At 27.9% G+C, this 19,151-nt stretch overlaps 1 protein-coding gene across 1 annotated transcript; it reads left to right on the top strand.

Moving 5' to 3' along the window:
• The first annotated feature begins 779 nt into the window (after positions 1–779).
• Positions 780–5,268, top strand: LOC126845533 (uncharacterized). The gene is made up of 9 exons (XM_050584195.1): positions 780–870; positions 1,067–1,214; positions 2,831–2,910; positions 3,757–3,934; positions 3,995–4,053; positions 4,443–4,602; positions 4,673–4,743; positions 4,829–5,042; positions 5,123–5,268. The coding sequence occupies exons 1-9, from the start codon at positions 814–816 to the stop codon at positions 5,209–5,211; spliced, it is 1,056 nt and encodes a 351-aa protein (XP_050440152.1). The 5' UTR covers positions 780–813; the 3' UTR covers positions 5,212–5,268.
• Positions 5,269–19,151: the final 13,883 nt, after the last annotated feature.

The following is a 19,151-nucleotide window of genomic DNA, read 5'->3' on the forward strand; positions in this document are numbered from 1 at the left end:
TGGCCTTCCATAAATTTGAGTCACCCCGGTGTATAATTATTGACAAATACTTATTATATGACGAAACACGGTGATTTTGTAGAGTTATTTGCACATTTTTAGTGAGTTTGTTTAATAATTTTTTATCGACCGGATTTGTATGGTTTTGCCAAATGCTTCTTAAATTGTGTTTACGTTGGTTTAAAGAAGATATAGATTGTGGTAATACGCCAAAATTATTTTTGTTAGTTGGCACGGATTTAGAACAAGTTTGTACTGCTTTTGTTACGACTACTGTAAGATGTTAGGCCATTTTTTCTGCAATTTGTATCGTAGGTATGGTTAAAAGGTAATTGAATTATTAAGACTCATTATTTTTTCGTAATCGGCGATAAGCATATTACGACTGGGTGGCTGATAAGCACTCACAAACAGAACAAACCGGTTGAGATATTGAGTGGTTCACGATAAACGGATCACCCTGTATATTTCGTTTTTGTACCGCAGAGGGGGAGGCAGATAATCGTTTCTCAAGCTCGTGCCATGATATCATTGTTTTTTCTTATACCAATGCCGAACAAATTTTCAAAAAATATCATACCAATTTATACAAAATGTGTACTCACACATCATTGCTACAAAAATTGTACAACAACAACTCGGTGCTGTATTTGTTCAGCAAGTGGCCTAGAATTGTTTTTGGAACTTGCGTCAGTAAAATACCGAGGAACCGTAAAAAATACTTATTTTACAGTTTATTCGTCGTTTGACTTCGGTGTTGCACCATTACAAGCACTTAAATTTCATATTATTGTGTAAAAAACATTTACAATTATGTATTTTAAGAGTGCAGTTAGTGTTTTTGCTGTGTATTTCCTGACGTCAGTATGGGTAAGAGTATATACATTTTGTACATCGGATGATATAATTTCTAAAATTAAATATATTCTGATTATCACGTTGATTGCACAGAGAACCATACAGTATACTGTACATAAATCTGTCAAATCATCGACAATAAACGCTATAGGCCTAGGTGTACTAATAATACAACCGATAAGCTCTAAGTCACCATATTTTATTTTAGAGCATTGGACTGAACAGTGTTCAATTAAAACTGTTGAATACGCTGTACAAAAATTCTCCTACCGGAATTACCGACAATGATAGCACACAATTCGTGAAACAATATTTTGGAATTGAACCGGCAACCAATATTTTTAGAAATGATCCAAGTAACATATTGTTTAAAAATTCTAATGTTATCATTAAGAAAATAATTTAAGTTGCTATTTATGGCATTAATTTATTCTATATTATAATTATATATTTTAAATTCATCAAAATCCAAAATTGAAATAAACTGAAAAAATAGTTATTTTATTGAAATACAATTAAGTTAAATTAGCAAGTAAACCCAATACGATTAACCCGATTTTATTAAACCAAGTAAACCGACTTAAATTAAAATGTAAATTTTGATAGCAACTTTTGAAACTTAAATGGTAACGTATAAATATTTTATTAACTTTTTTAATTTATAATGATATACAGGGTGATTTTTTTATCATGAGCCACTCAATATCTCATAGGGTTTAATAAGAAATTAAAATTAATTTTTTTCATATTGTTTTTATATAATGTGATCTTAATTTTTCACAAACTTTTTTTGTATTTACCCCCTCCTAACTTATTTTTTCTTATAGCAACTTTTGAAACGGTGTAAAATATTTAAATGGGAACGTATATATTTTGCTACATTTTTTAATGGAAAATAATGTACTAAAAATATTGACTGGTCGATAACCAGTTTCAGATAACTATTTTTAAAGTTATTTAAATTTCAAGTTAAAGGCAGGGGGAAAGGTGGAGTGTAGTATTATTTTTATCTGCGCGCATTTCCCAACCGAACTTCCCCTCCCATCCTAACTATTATAACTTTAAAAATAGTTTGCCGAAACGGGTTATCGACCAGTCAAAATATTTAGTACATCATTCTCAATTCGAAAAGTTAATAAAATATATACGTTACCGTTTAAGTTTCAAAAGTGGTTTTCGAAAAAACCAAGTTGGGAGGGGGGTAAAAGCGAAAAAATTTTTGAAAAATTGAGATCACATTGTATAAAAACAACAAACTGTCCGGACCCGGCGTTGCCCGAGATTTAGTCTGCCAGGGCTGAGCAAAACAATTCCCGTTCCCCCATTCCCATCCTCATCCCCACCTTTATCCCCATCCTTCATATCTAATCTCTAATTTCTTATCTCTTATCAGATAACAGCGTGACAGCGTTTTTGTGAAACTTTTTTCGGTTATTATGTCCTCCTCTCACTCTAAGGTCCCAGTCACGGTCCTAGTCTCAGTCCCAGATCCCGTTCCAACAGTTTAAAGCTTGCCTAGAATTGTGGTACATAGAATCGGCCTGTTCCTTTAATCGTCACCTACCAATCACTCGAGTACCGTGTTTGTCATGGTTACATGGTTTGTTTTGGGTTAGCAACGAAAAATAGTTGTGTTTGAGGCCACACTTAGGGGTGGAATTTTCGAAAAGTACTATGCCAGTTAGGTTCGCGGGAGTGTACTCAACAACTTCCCAAAGTTTCATGGCGATCGTATGAATGGTGTACTAATGCATAAAGGATAGAAAAACCAACAGAAATTAATTTTTTGATATGAAAAAAAAAAAATTTGATTTCTTATTAAACCCCATGAGATATTGAGTGGCTCAGGGTAAACAAATCACCATGTAAAATGTACATGTGTAGAAGAGTTTTGCCAGAAACTATCATTAAGGTTTATATTAAAAATTAACGATATACGAACTAATCAATTTTTATATAAATTTATTTATAGTTTTGACCAATTTAGTTAATTTAAATTATGCATTGAGGTGGTTGGTGATTAATGACAATTTAAATTCTGACCAAGTCAAGGTAAAATCATCTAGTTTTACTCATACATATAACATACTTATTTAAATATAATATTTATATATATGCATTAGTTTCGTGGTAGTTAGCCAAAATGTGACACTATTTTCAACAATATAACCCCATCTCTTATGTGTTCAAACCCTATGAGTTTAAAACTGTTTAAGGGTTCATTATACAGGGTGATTAGTAGAAGACACTCGTTTTTCCTTAAAATAATTGCGATTTTGTAGTTTTTTTAAAATTCATTTTCATTTATGTAATTTTACAACATTATAAAATTATTAATTTACTTTTTAACTAAACGTTTACTTTTTTTAGTATTATTCGAAATTTAAATGACTATACATTAACAATTTAATCGTATTTAACGTTTCCACTTGAGTTTAAAAAGAATGAGCTCTGCAATTAAATTGACAACTTGAATATTATCTATGGTAGTAACTTAAAACTAAAATGTTTCCAAAAAGAATAAAACTAAAAAAAAATTCTGTTACTAAATAGAGAAAATTAGTATATTATCCTTAATTAAACACCCTGTATATCAATGTAACTTTTCAAATTAAGAAAAAGAGTTTTTGTGGTTGCAGTTGAGTAATAATAAACTCTAGTATGTTTAAAAGTATTTATTTAAAGCCGGTTGTGGGCCATTCGATATTTTCAGCGAATTATTCTCTTTAAAAAATAATAATAACATTACCTTCATTTAGATCATAAGGAACGGTGTTTTATTTGTGGAAAAACTAATACAAATTAGGCGAACTGTTAACTATAAAAATAATTTTTAAAAAAGGATAACAATAAAAAGTATATAACTTCTAAGATATTGCACGTACAAATTGTTTTTAGAATAAAAAACTCAACCCATTTGAAGTAGATTATTACCTTGATGTGTTCTTTACACACGCTGTAACACACCAGCATCCGGGATTGTTTACTGTTGATGAGCTATCAGGAGTAGATAAAACATTGGGGCTTTTAGCTATACAGGAAGAAATATCAAAGGAACTCGAAATAAATAAAGACGGTAATGAATATAAGCTGGGGAAGCGGTTTAGACAACTTTTAATTTTTAATTCAATTTTAGAAATCTATTTTATGAACGCGATTGAGTTCTTGTTGGTCATGTTGTATATCAAACCAAAAGTAAGTTAATACTCGTGATTTTCTGTTGTTTTTAAAATTTGTAATACCACCTTCGAAACGAAAATTATTTTTTTTTCACTTTATAGATTATGTTTCAGTCAGGTTTTTTTGATAGCAACTTTTGAAACTTAAATGGTAGTTGTTAACAAAAAAACTAAGTTGGGAGGGAGGTAAAAACAAAAAAAAATTGTGAAAAATTAGTATCACATTGTATAAAAACATTATGAAAAAAACAATTTTAATTTCTTATTACACCCTGTGAGATACTGAGTGGTTCACGATAAGTGGATCATCCTGTATAAATAAGAATATACATATGTATATAAATTTAAAACGATTGAAGCACACAATATCCGCTCTGTCATATTTAATTTTTTCATACATTTTAGGGTAATGGTCTAACCCTAGAACAATTAGAAAAGTTCGTTAAATTATACGAATTCCATAGTACTCTACCCGGTATTGATTCTGAGGCATGTAAAAAAGTCTTCCAAGAACTCGGTATTAAAATGACGGAACACGAATCGAAGATCCTATTACAATCCAACGGTAAGAATGAAAAATGTTAATATTGTATAATAAATAATAATTGGAGAACTAATATTTAAAACCCGCACAGAATCCATTGAAAAAGTGTTGATGAATTTAATGAAATTTGCGGCTGAACGTAGTAATACGGTTGAAAAAAATGTAATATTTTTCATACTTTTTTTTATAAATTTTAAATTTGTTCGCTGTTATAACTTCTATAAATTTGTATTTATCGATTATTTAGGAATCTAAATTGTTAGGCCAGAACGAGATTGTGGCCTGTATAAACAAATTCAATCAACTCGATAATAGATGCGATGGTTTACTGCGCTATGATAAATATTCCTCTTTTGTGGATAAGTTAAAAATGGTTTTGAATGAAATGAAAGGGTCGGAAAAAGATTCGCACACTTTCGAAAAAGGGAAAAATATTTTAAAGAAATTTGACGGTTCTAACGGTAATATGAACATAGTTAAACTAGTTAATTAAATACGATTGCTGGTCGCCACCTAAACAAATTTAATTTTCCTTTTTTAGGTGTTGGAGTAAAAAAATTACTTCACTTTGCTGAATTCGCTGAAATTGTATTGTTCTGCATTACACATATTGAAGAAAAGTCTAAATGATTCCTTAAAAACTTCATTTAAAACGTAATAATTCTAGAACTGGTCGTATTGATCACTCATAAGCTTTAACGTTATTAATTTGACTTGTTCATTAACCATTACGTTAATATAAATATTTTAGAAACATTTCTATGTATTTTTCAATTAATAGCTCTTTAGTGTCTAATATACAAAAAAAAAACACAGTCCAACCCAAGCATATGTAGGAAGAAATTACTAAAGTGGGGCTATATGTGTACTGGTTAATACTATCCTTTGTATTACTGTATACGGTTTCAATAGTTTAGTTTTCTATTTTATAGTTTTCCTTAACTAGTTTTCCTTACTGTATTGGTTTTCGTGTTCATGATGTTCAAAGTGCTAATGTGTGCAAAGAAACCCGTATCGTTACAGGCTAACGGTTGGAATTATTTGTAGTGGTTGACTACTATTTTCTTAAGCGTTGGTGCAAAACACTTGTCTATTAAATTACAACAACAATATATTGGTACGTTATACCATAGTCTTTTTTTTTCATACGAGCTTTTTGCATTTAAAACCTACACCGTGGTTGTGTATATATTTTATACTTACGTTTATTGTATGGAACAGAATGATTAAAAATTAGGTTTAGGAGATATCGTGGGTTGAGACTTAAAATAAAAAATAATACAAATTAAAAGAAATATGGTAGGATAGGAACTGATGGATATTATGGATGTAATATTTTTGAGCTATGTGCAGGTGTGTTCTTAACTATCCTAAATTATTTTAATCTTATTGTTACCTACTCTAATATTATTGCAATAAATTACTTTCCACGTACCCATTATGTAGCCCATTGTACGGACTGCTACCTATATGGTAAATTTAATTTCAAAACCAGCAACAACAAATTAAAAAAAAACCAGTACAGTGGGGTCGGTGCATAGTGGGGACGGAGCATAGTTGGGTCGGGGCATTGTGGTGACGGGGAGGTCACAGGTTTACAGGAATTTTTAAATCTGAAAGTGATAAAATCACTTTCGAAAAAACGCTTCGATGCAAATCGGTAGTTAGTATTTTCAAGCCAGTATAGTCCAAACCAAGCACAGTATAAACCAGCAAAGTTAGAAAGTTTTAAATGAAGATTCTGTATTTACAAATGAGCATCAAAGCGTTTATTTGAAAGTGATTTTATCCGAGAGGACTAGTACAGTAGAGTATTGGCATAATGTAATCAAAGCAATGAGGAAACGGAGAGGTCACAGGTCTACAAGAATTATTATAAATAAAAGTGATAAAATTGAATAAAATCGCTTTCAAATAAACGCTTTGATGCTCATTTGTAAATACAGAATCTTCATTTAAAACTTTCTAACTTTTCTGGTTTATACTGTGCTTGGTTTGGACTGTATTGGCTTGAAAATACTAACTACCGATTTGCATCGAAGCGTTTTTTCGAAAGTGATTTTATCACTTTCAGATTTAAAAATTCCTGTAAACCTGTGACCTCCCCGTCACCACAATGCCCCGACCCAACTATGCTCCGTCCCCACTATGCACCGACCCCACTGTACTGGTTTTTTTTTTTTTGCAAAAACTTAGTGGACCAAATAACACATATACAATGTCTTGTTATATTTTGTTGGAATGGTCGACGATTCATGTTTCAATCGTTTGTACTCCATAGTTTAAATTATAATCGCTTATTCTCAATAAAATTAATATTTATGTATTATATACTTCCATTAAAGCAATCTCACACAAACTATTTATACTTCACAGATTATATTATTTCAAAGCTATATTATACTTCTATTTTACTAGATTGACAATGTACAAAATGAAATGCAACTAAAAAAACCTTTTCATAGATCCTTAAAATGTAAATGGTGGGATAGTGAAACGGGTTTTACCATTTAAATACATTAGAAAATCGCCGTTTTACTGCCTTATCCTGTATATTAATTTCTTGTTATTTTCTAAAGAAAAATCGATTTTCTTACATTTAAATTAAAATAAATCGTATACTTGTACTGTGATGGAGAAAACAATCAATTTTACCTACATATATTACTTATTAGTTAAATATTACTAACGTGTATAACCACTAGCAATCGGCTGTTGCCTGTTATTTAACAATAACCTTTTATGGAGATTTTAAAAATTTTCTTTTTTTAATAATAGCATAGGAGCAGTATCATGATGTTAAATGTTCACAAGATTTGATCTAGTCATAAAATAAAGTATTATCATTTATGACTTAATTATTATTAAAATTTATCTTAATAGTAATAGAACATAGTAATAAAATAATGAAATATTTTATACAAAATTAGAGCTACAAGTTGATAAACTAAAAAATTAAAATTAGCACGAAGCAGATTATCTAATATTAGACAATTTAAACAATCAAGCGTGAATCTCTTTAAATGAATAACAGTATAACAATATACAAAACATTAGTTTTCCTTTAAAAAAATTGTATAATAAAAAAAAACATTTTGAGGCGGTATACTGCATAAAAACCAACACTTAATCTGAATCCAAAAAACAACAGTCCTCTTCATTATTTGCAGGTAGTTGGGCATTATATACTCATAGTTACACTTCGGAAAGGTTATATAACGCAGGCTATAAAATAACGAGATAACGACAGTGGTTTTGTCGTATCACAATCATTAAGTGTCTTAATAAGTACACGGATAGGTTTTTTTCCCAAAAAATCGAGTTTCTACTATAATCAGTTACACGATTTAGTCGCCTGTGATATCATGTAATAAACACAATATTATGATACCGATCATTGGGCCCTAAACTAATCTAACACGGATAGACGTTACCAACTGATAAATTTTAGTGACTGTTCGTTTCTCACATCTGGTACACCGGGTTTTGAGTTAAAAAAAATCTCTTTAAGTCAAAAGTGGTACTTGAGCACAAAACCTAATAGTATCATTCTGCATAGATATAAATAAAATTGTTTTAATGATTTGATCAATTTTTTTTAAAGATTTTAGGTGTTTTTGTTAAAATATACGAAATCTGCGAAAACACAGTTTCCCGGCAATTAAAAAAAAACTGTAGTGCCGAATTTTTTTCCCGTTTAATATGTTATGGGTACATATGAGTTCCAACTACTGGCAAATTTTCAACCCAAAAGTTTCAAAATTACCGCTAAAAACCCCGAAAAACCAAAAAAAATTGTACCCCCCCTAGGGGGGTGGGAAATGGGAATAGTTTAAGTTTGACACAACTGACGTGTGCGGGCATACCAAATAATTATTTCTTATACATTTCAACTCGATCCGACTCTTTTTCTCGAAGCTATAGCCAGTAAAAGTTCTAACTTAAAAACTTGTACGGTTTTTTTTTTGTTTTTTCAACTTTCGTCTGTGAAGAGTTAAACTTTTTCAACTTTTACCCCCCCAAAGTACCAACTAGATGAAAATTGAATGTAAATTAAAACATACATATGTAGTAATATAATTTAAAAAAGAAATAATGTGGTATAAGCCGATGGATGGATGTTATAGATATGTCCTAAGGTACCCTAATTTTTTTTAACTATACTATTACTCTAATATTATTGTGGTTAATTAATTTCCACGTACCTTGTTTCTGGTCCAGCGACGATCTTGGAGTAGTAAGTTAATTTATCACTTTTATGTTTATTTTAAATGAGTCGTTCATTTAAGGTATTGAATATGTTGATAAATACTATGTAATTTTAAATTAAATCAAACTCAGTATATATATACAGGGTGATCCAACTAAAGTAAGACACTCATTTTCTCATTTCTCATTTATCAGTTATCATGTAAACTATTAAATTAAATAGTTTATATGTTTCTAATCCTTTTATTAGTACTTACTATTATTATAACTAATAAGCTATTATAATCAAATATGTCTATTTAAAAAATTTCAAATCGAAAAGTTAATTCTTTTACAGTGGAATCCGTTTATTTTGATTTTATACTTAGTATTTTCTTATTTTTATAAATTTCTTCAATATTTAATATCTAGAAAATTAAAAGCTCAATAGATTTTAGTCATTTGAAAAGAAAACCATTATTTGATATTTCCTTGTTTAACCATACAAATTAAAGTATTGACATTATTAAACTATTATAACGGGTACGTTTTACTAAGATTATGTAAAAATAGCAATATTAATTAAAAATAGCCTTTGCTAAATTTTATTCTCTAAATTTAACAATTATTCTGTAATAAAACACATTTTTGAGGATTTAAATTTTACGGAATTTTGTCTGTTTTACTGTGTCTATGTTACAAGTTTGTCTGATTTTATACACATTACATGTATGTATACTACATTTATGTATAAATACAAATAATTATAAGATCAATTATACTGACTTATAATGCACAATTATTAAAAATAAAATTTGTTTACATTTAATTATGCAAAAAATGGTTAAAAGAATATTTGCTGTAAAGCGAATACGACAATTTTCCTAGTTTTAAAGAGTTACAAGACAATTTTCTTTAATATTGGACTGTATGAACTTTACAAACTTTGAACATTGACAACACATAGTATTAACAAATGTCAACTATGAATTGACAGTATAGTATAACATTTAAAGTACAATATTACTCTTTTGTCTGACAATATAAGTATTTAACTAATAAACTAATTATTAATAAAACAATAAATTTAAAATCTACAAATGTTACTATTTTGAAAATATTCACTCAAAAAAATGAAACAAAACAATAACTCTAATATATTTAAAGTTGTTCAATTTCTATAATACAGATTATAATTATTTCTTTTTTTTTAACAGTTGTGATTAAACAAATCAAACAAAAACAAAAAATTCAATAAATCAAATTAACAATAAGTTATCTTAGGCAAGTTCAAAAAAAATAATTTACTTGTTAACTGAATTCATTAATTACAAATTAATAAAATTACAACTTTTCAAAGAGAAAATTATTGTATATTAATAAATTTGATACAAAACATAACCAAACGAAAGCCAAACCTGTGTCATTTATAACTAAAACTTTATGATCGAATTTCCGAAATCACTAAACTGAAAGCAGACATTTGAACTACCCTAGATAAGTTTAATTAAATTAAAATAATATACTTACATAGGTTAAAAATAAAATAAAGAACAATATTGGTATAATCAAGAAGTGATTCTATGTATGTAGTAATATGAAATGCATACATTAATTACTGATATTTTTAATAATAAATGAAACGGGTATGTGAGTATTATCAACCCACATACACAAATAAATGCATTAATAGTTATTTTAAGTTAATCACAACACGACACACTTTTCATTAAAATTGCCTAGTATTGCTAAGGATTGCGCTAATACCAAATTAGTATTATATTTTATGTGATGACATCGTGATCGACGTATTAAAACTACTTGTTTTTGTTGAATCGAATGAAATTATTAAGAAATATAAACAAAAATTCAAATTTATACCTTATTTAATGGCTATCCCACGTCTTGCAGACAATAACTTTATGTCGAGGGACTACACATAACTCATCTAACAAGTAGACTTATTCACGCTTTCTCCCACACTCGGCTACTGGATAACTGTACCTAATAACTGTTATAACGTGTATTTTGAAAATGCCTTAATTACTCTGTCAGAGTATATACTTTGTAAAATTTAATATAATGAAGTACTTGGTCATCGATATTTTCTAAAACCATACATCAATTTTTTTAATTTAAAAAATCACCAATTAAAGTCAGAAGACATTGGTGTCAAATCTTATAAGAAACGCGAAGGTTAAAGATGTTGAAAACTATTCAATTTTGTAAATGATGGCACTATTTTTTTGATATTTCATCTACGATTTGTCTAATTTCAATAAATGGTAACAAAATATTAGAGCAAAATGATTTATTATATCATCTAACTACATTTGTAAGTTACAAACTACATACATAAACATAATATTTAACTAAAAAATAATAATTATATCAAAGAAACCCAGGAAAGAAATAATCAATAATGATGAATGTAACTTCCTTCCTAGTAAATTTGTATTCTGAAAGTAAAAAATATTATACATTTTTACAAACGAATCGGGTCAATTTATTAGCAAATGAGTTATTTGAGATGCGACACACTTGCTAAATATATTTTTTTCAAATTATTTTAAGTAAAGAATAATATTGTTAACTTTATTTTGCTTATTAATTAAGTTAAAAAAATTAAAACCAAAAACTGATTATGTATCCCACATGATTTTTATTTATTTTCTACACGAACAAATGTTCAATATTTTGTCTGGTCAGACAAATATGATTTTTTAGTTTAAAAAATAACTATAATTTCATGATATACAAATGACAAACTACATTGGCAAAATGCTTTTTAATGGTTTTGATAATTTTAATCAAGACATTTATTTATTATAACTATATTGTTTTTACCTGATCCTACCGTTTTGTACGGTATTGCCGTTTTCGCTTCATTAAGATATGGATATTCGACATGTGTATTAACATAATACACTCGTAGACTTCCAAGTAGTTCTTCTAATTCTTGAAAGTATATGCCATCTGGCCGGTCAAATGATCTAAACAGGATAGTTACCAATATCTATTGGTTTTAGAATAAAAACTAGACACTAAAATGTTTTTAATAATATTAACAACAAATTGTCTAGTGTAGGGCGTTAAAAAAATCACAAAAAAAAAAAAATGTTCAAGCGTAACTTTAATTCTCCAAACAATAATTTACACGTTGTACAAATCAGCAAGCATCTTACAAGATGAATTTCCATCTATTTTATATGGAATATTTGATACTTAGAATATTTTAAGTGTCTTAACATATTAAACAACTTGACTAGTATTGTAACAACGTTTTTTATTTACCGTCATTTCCCGATCTAATTCGTCATAATTTAAGTATATTGCGGCATATCTTTTAACTTCCCACAATGTGTATGTATAACCTAAAATCACAAATATTGTACATTTTTATTAAATAACTAAATAAGACTTATTAACCAAATAATAATTATCTTACCACAAATGAATTGAAAATAATAATGCGTAAAATTATAATAATGATGTTGTGACACCATGTATATTACATAGTTTTGACAGCATTTATAATGTTTAAAAAAAAATTATTTTTTTATATCAAATTTTGCTGAAAACAATTTTAAACCCTCAAAAAAAGTCGCCTAAATTTCCAAACTTTTTATCTGGTTTTTGAGTAACTTTTTCAGATAAAAAATATAAAATAGTTTACACCTATACAAATGAAAAGCTTAAATATTAAAATGTATTTTCAATATTTTTTGAATAATTTACATATCAAGTGAATTGGATATTTTTCTATTAGCTTCGATGCGGAGCTGAGAAGATATTGTTTTTACAATGATGTGTTTTTATTTTTTTATTTGTGTGCCTGGACCCACGATATCTCGTAAACCGCTGAACCGATTTCTTCGTGTAGCAACTCTATAGATCACAAATCATACCTGGAAGGTACTTTAACAGGCCAAAAATTCAAAAAAATCACCCCTTCTTCATCAAAATCGAGAAAAACTCCTAATAAATGTACAAATTTTTCAACTTAAAATTACGATGCTCTATATCTTTTTTAAAAATAGTCAAAAATGTTCCAAATTTATATGAATTGTTCTTCAAATATAGTACTATCGATAAACATTAACAAACCAAAAAAATATCATTAACCCTTTCCCTTAGAAGGGATAGATTTTTTTTTTTTTACTTTACTTTTCAAGCAAAGTTTTAAAGATTTAGATCTGAAGATTAAACCAAAGGTAGATCTAAAATGGAACTATAACATAAACAATTTTCTCAAAAATCTGTAGTCAAATTTTTTTTTTATTAAAGAAAAGCCCCAAAAATAGGCTACATTTACACTTTGGCCGTAGTCAGTTTCTTGGTGGCTATGTGTGTGTGAATCAACAGTCAACAGGTAATGAAAATATTTTCATTATATTGTTTATTACGATGTATGGGTAACTATGACAGTACATTTTTGTAGACAGACGATCAACCCTTATCGTATCCACCCTGCACAAGACTAAATATTAAATTTTAAGTACATTAATGCTGGTGCCACGATATCTTCTAAACCACTATAAATATGAATGTGTTGAAACTTTCGCGGATTGAAATATCACATAACTATAATTAGTTTGAACATACTATCCACAGATTCGCATCGAAGCGTTTATTTAAAAGTGATTTTATCACTTTCAGTTATAATAAAATCTGTAGACTTGTGACCTCTCCGTCCCCACTATGCCCCGACCCAACTGTACTGGCTTTTTTGTTTATTACTTGATCCTATCGTTTGCAGTTCTTCAAGACTGGGATGCTCTATCTGTATGTTGAATCGCTCTGCTACTTCTACGATGACATCTTTGACACCATTTAAGTTTATGGTCGGATCTCTATTTTCTTCAACGTTTATACCATCTGGATTTTCATAGTTCTTAACTATGTTTTTAATAGTTTCCTATGGTTTTAAGAATAGAAATTGGTCGTTAAAATGTGTGTTATAATTTACACATAAAAACTACCAGACATAATACATCCTTTGCGGATATTTTTAGCGTAAAAGCACAAATGTCATAGTAGTTTATTTCATTTTATCTTATTATTATTATATTATATTATTTTTAAGTGTACAATTCATTTAATAAACTCTTCGGTGCGAAAATGTGTAAGGTTAAATCACTAAAATATTTTGCACATAGTTAAACAAGAATCGCAGAATTTAATTAATAAGTAATTAATAATGAGCATAATTAATAAGCGCTCAATATACTTACAAGTTGTTCTTGAGTAGGGTCATCACCCTGACACTGTAGAAAATATAATGCAACACAAAATAACAGTATGACAATTTTCAAATACATTTAAAAATTTTAAACATTATACTTAGATTAAGAATATTATTTGAATTGAAAACTAATCTAAAGCTACTCGAAATTCGTATTTACGGCCCTTTATATAACGTTTGGACGAAAATATAACATTATTTGAACACATTAATCAAATTAAAAAAAATAATTAATGACTAACTTTGATTTTTTTTAATCATTTTTTTTGGTAACATGTTCTAAGTTCTAATGACGTATTTTATTTCTGTTCAATTTTTTAAATGTCTCTGTTCGTTTTAATATGTGTATATAGGGTGATTCTTTTAGCGCCCTACACCACTTGACTCAAAAACTACTTAGATTTTTACAAAAAAAAAATGTTTAATAATTAGTTTAGGCATAAAATACTAACTTATTAAATAATACTTTTTTTTTGTATCTCCCTTCCTCAAAAACTTTTATTTTCAAAGTAAAATTTGAATAATAACACTTTTTAGTACACCTTAATTAAATTTAATATAAATACCTTTAGTATAATAAGTAGTAGTAACTCATTAAGTAGGTATTAGTATTGCTTTTAAATACTATAATAATTATAGTATTAGTATATATAATAAATGAGAAATAGAAGAATTAAATAAAAAATACCAAACTTCGGACATCTCTGCATATTATTCGATATAACAAATTTAAACCTTGAGTTTATACTTTTATTATTATTTTACACTAGTTAAGAGAAAAAAAATCACATTTATACTAGCTTACAAATAACAATCAACTCTTTGATTAAGTATTAATGTTTTTAACTCTACCCTTTTATAACACAATATTTATTTTTAATTTAAAAATAATATTTTTTACACAATTAGTAAAGTGAATATTTAAAAATTTACCTTAAATGTTCAACAGTTTTATCGACAAATCTTTTTTTTCATTAGCCAACTGTACACTAGGGCTGGGCCTATCCGGATATCCGAATTATCCGGATAATTCGGATACGGATATCCGAAATCCGGATAGTTTCGGATATCCGGATAGTTGTTCAACTATCCGGATAGCTTCGGATATTCATTTCATTTTTATAAGACAAATATACCTTAATAATATATATTAAACATGTGTTTTAAACATACCGAATAATAAAATAATGACACCTAATTAAATTTTACTATCACATGAATGATTTTTAGATATATCCGTGTTAGTGGTTGTAAACCGACTATTCGGACTCTTTGCAGAGTCCATCCTCAGGGTTGTCACGACTGATCCGCTGCCGGTTAATAACCACTGACACTGATATATCTGAAAATCATCCACGTGATATTTCAACCCATGAAAGTTTCAAAAAATACATAAATTTGAGTACTCGAAAAATATATTCGGCTGGTTAAAAATTAAATGAATATCCGAAACTATCCGGATAGTTGATCAATTATCCGGATATCCGTATCCGAATTATCCGGATATCAAATAATCCGGATATCCGCAAAACCCGAATATTAGTCCCAACCCTACTGTACACTACTGTAAAATATTTGAAAGAAAAAAAAAAAAAATATTGGAATATTGTTGTTACATAGTAGATTCAGACAATAAGTTTTTTATTTGTTAATTTAAATAAATGGTATATTTAATGTTGTACACATGGTTTTTAATTAGGTATTATATTGTTGTCGAAACTAATGTAACACTTATGATTGATCGAATATTATCTTAAAATATAATTTAATAAATAATTTTAAAAGTTGCTCACCTTGCATAATACACATTAGTTACTCATGATATTTTAAATCGCATACCTATTCTAAATATGTAGATAGGTATGTAGTCAAATAAAATATAATTTATATTGTCCAAATGTCTTAGCCAGTATATTAGAATAAAACTTAATAAATTTGATATTCTAATTTTTTTAATAAAATTATGTCATAATAGTATACTTTTGTTATAGTCTTATCAAGTTAATATTGACTATTGCAGATGGATAAAAAAAAATTCTTCAAGCATAATAGTATTTTATTTAATATACGTAAACAAAATATTATTTGGTTCAGTAAAGAAGTAAAATAATTAAGTTAACTGTTTGTATTGAATAAATATATAATAGATTAAAAGGAGAAATTTAGGGTACTATTTATTAGGATAATAAAAACAACCTATTATTCCTAGGTAATTAAAAATAAAAATATTTTGTAAAAGTAAATATTTATCATATTTTTTAACAATTTATTTGTTTTTAATATGATTTTGAAAATATATGTTAGGTTTGTACACACAATTTTTTTTATTAGGAAATTTCAAAATAAAACATTCGTTTTATACCCGTTAAATACTGAATTAGGAAATGTGTCTTTAGTGTTATCTAGAATTAAGAAGAAGTATAGACCTTAATAGTTTAACACCGTTTAACCGAAATATCCGTAGTGCATAAATGCATTATATGGGTTAAGATTATAGCAAATGTTAAAAAACCAAGAACCTACCTCTTTGTAATTCGAAACTTACTAAAACACATTAACCAAATTTAAAATATTCAAATTTGAAGTAATAATTAAATAAGTAGGTACTGCGTAGATGTAATAACAATTTTTATAGTCATAAAATAATGAGACTTTGAAATGTTCTACTAAATTAAATTTTTTTTATAACATTTATGTATTGATGTAAAGCTATCCTCTCTTATAATTTATAACGGGTATTAAACTAGTGTTTTGAGTTTATTTATGTACCTATTAAAAAAATTATATTGTAAGTATTATTTAATAGTAATTATATTTAAGTATACCTAATAGCATTTTATCATTTTTAAGTAATCAAATCATTAATCAAACTTCGTTATTCCGAAAAGTTTAAATATGATTCTCCAAAACGGTTTGTGTTACTCGTTAGTATTAATATAAACAGCACATAGCTGTACGGTTATTAATTATTAAGATTTAAGTATTTCATTAGCACGGCAATTTTTAGGTTACATTTCATTTTAATAGTAACAAAATATAAAATGATTCGTGGTAACTTGGTCGGACTGCCGACTGGTCTTGACATTGATGGGTAAAATGTTTTTAAATGTGTTTGTAGTAGTAGATAATCAAAGATAAGAATTTAGAGCAATATTATAGCAGGTATAATTTAGACTTCAGTTGAACTATCAAAACAAGCATCGTATATTATCTTGTTATCAGTTGACAGTTTCATATCATTAAAGTATTATTTTTGGAACTTGAATGTACAGCAGCTATCCGAGCCAATTAACGACCTCACGTCTTGGGGTAATAGGAAAATAAAACAAGCAAAAAGATAATATTTCGTGGAAAACATTTTAACCATTGCCACACATTCATTGAATAATATTTTTAATAGTAACGGACTATTATTCATCACATACTTTTTCATACAGACAACGAGAAAAAAAAATACACCATATTATAGTCTTACAGAATATATTTTATGTTTTGCTTAATCAAAAAAATAACATTATTATAATTGACTATCTTGTTGTTTTTGAATATCAATATATCGTGTACACTGTTTTTTTTTTTTACACAGCTCGGTGATATCGTTGTATTTGCAATTTTCGCAGAAGCGAATGTTGTTGGATTTGTACACCGAATATCGTGTGTTGTTTACTATTGCTTACACTGAATCCTAAAGAAGTACTTTACTTTATTCGTTTAGTAAACTGTAACAACACATACCATATTTTACAAACAAACGCCAACTGAATCAGACCAATGGCGAATACGCCCTGCTGTTACCGGATGGTTTTATAGTTAGAAATATATAAATATTAAGATCATTGTCAACAAACTTAGAAAAATATTATTTTAAACGGTTAAAAACTGTATCGTCGCTATACCTAACCTAATCATTATTCTTTATATAAGACTAAACTGTTAATTAACTATTTGCATGTTGTATAATAATATTTATGTATATAGTTAGCTCAAACAAAATTATAACTATTTAAAATAGCCTTTTCATAATAAAGAGTCTACTATAGACTCGAATAAAGAATTGGTCCAGCATTAAAAAAGTTACAGTGTACACAGACACAAGAATATAGCCCTCATCATTGTAAATCCGCATCGAAGCTAAAAATGTTCTTCTACAGCGCCATGTTATATCTATCAAGTCCTCATTAGGTAAACAAATGGCTGTATTTTAGTTTACAAACAATCACGAGTAAAATATCACTTGTGTTACCAACATTATAAATTACAGTATACAACAGTCATCACTTAAGTGACGACGACCTATAGACGCCCAAATATATATATATATATATATATATATATATATATATATATATATATATATATATATATATTTATAATATTATTATAATATGTATAGCAAGGGCTGTGCAAAAAAATATCCTGCTAAATTCCAGATTTGTAAAATGGTGAATGTGGTAGTGTATTGGTTTAGATAAGTGTTTTTCTGTGGGCTATTACTCATTTTTTATTTGGTTTATTGTGATATACTAGTCCATTTCAACGACAAATAAAAATGTCTGTAAACGTTTGAAAAAAATAGCTATATTCGTTAAAATTGTTCTAGATACAAAAAAATGAATATCGTGAATTTGCAGTGAAAGAAAAAGCACTGGTCTATATCAATATTATAAGAATATTTATATTTTCTCACAGCCGCATGCGTTCCCCGGGTTGCGATTTGCGGTGCGTGCACGCGCTACCTAGGATACAGCGTAAAGTAAATAAGAAGATACAAAAATATTACCAACTGTCTATTGGTGATACACTTCAAGGTTTATTATAATATACTAGCGCATTTCGTACAAAACCAGTTCAGAGTAGAAAAAAATTCTAATACATCATTACTTGGAAACCTAAATTTGGCCCCCCGTTAAAAATGTCTGTACAAGTTTGAAAAAAATTGTTATAAATACAAAAAAAATAAGAATGTTTCTTAAATATTCATTAGGTATATCATGTGAAAAAAACTGGTCAATATCAAAATTTGAATAAATATTTGTAGAGTTATGAGCATTTTGAAAAATAAGCTGGAGGAAAAGCCATGATAAGACTGTCGAATAGAAATATGGTTTTTTTATTTTAGACACTTAAAACATTATAA

Source organism: Adelges cooleyi, unplaced genomic scaffold, assembly GCF_023614345.1.
Source record: "Adelges cooleyi isolate 19-005CV unplaced genomic scaffold, UGA_ACOO_1.1 ACOO_flye_CR_arks_rails_tigmint_CR_PRNA_797, whole genome shotgun sequence".
In the NCBI taxonomy this organism is placed as follows: domain Eukaryota; kingdom Metazoa; phylum Arthropoda; class Insecta; order Hemiptera; family Adelgidae; genus Adelges; species Adelges cooleyi.

Coding starts and splice junctions, on each gene's coding strand:
- LOC126845533 (XM_050584195.1), top strand. CDS start 814: ATGTATTTTAAGAGTGCAGTTAGTGTTTTTGCTGTGTATTTCCTGACG. Junction 871..1,066: donor ATTTCCTGACGTCAGTATGG/GTAAGAGTATAT, acceptor ATTTTATTTTAG/AGCATTGGACTGAACAGTGT. Junction 3,935..3,994: donor ACTCGAAATAAATAAAGACG/GTAATGAATATA, acceptor ATTCAATTTTAG/AAATCTATTTTATGAACGCG.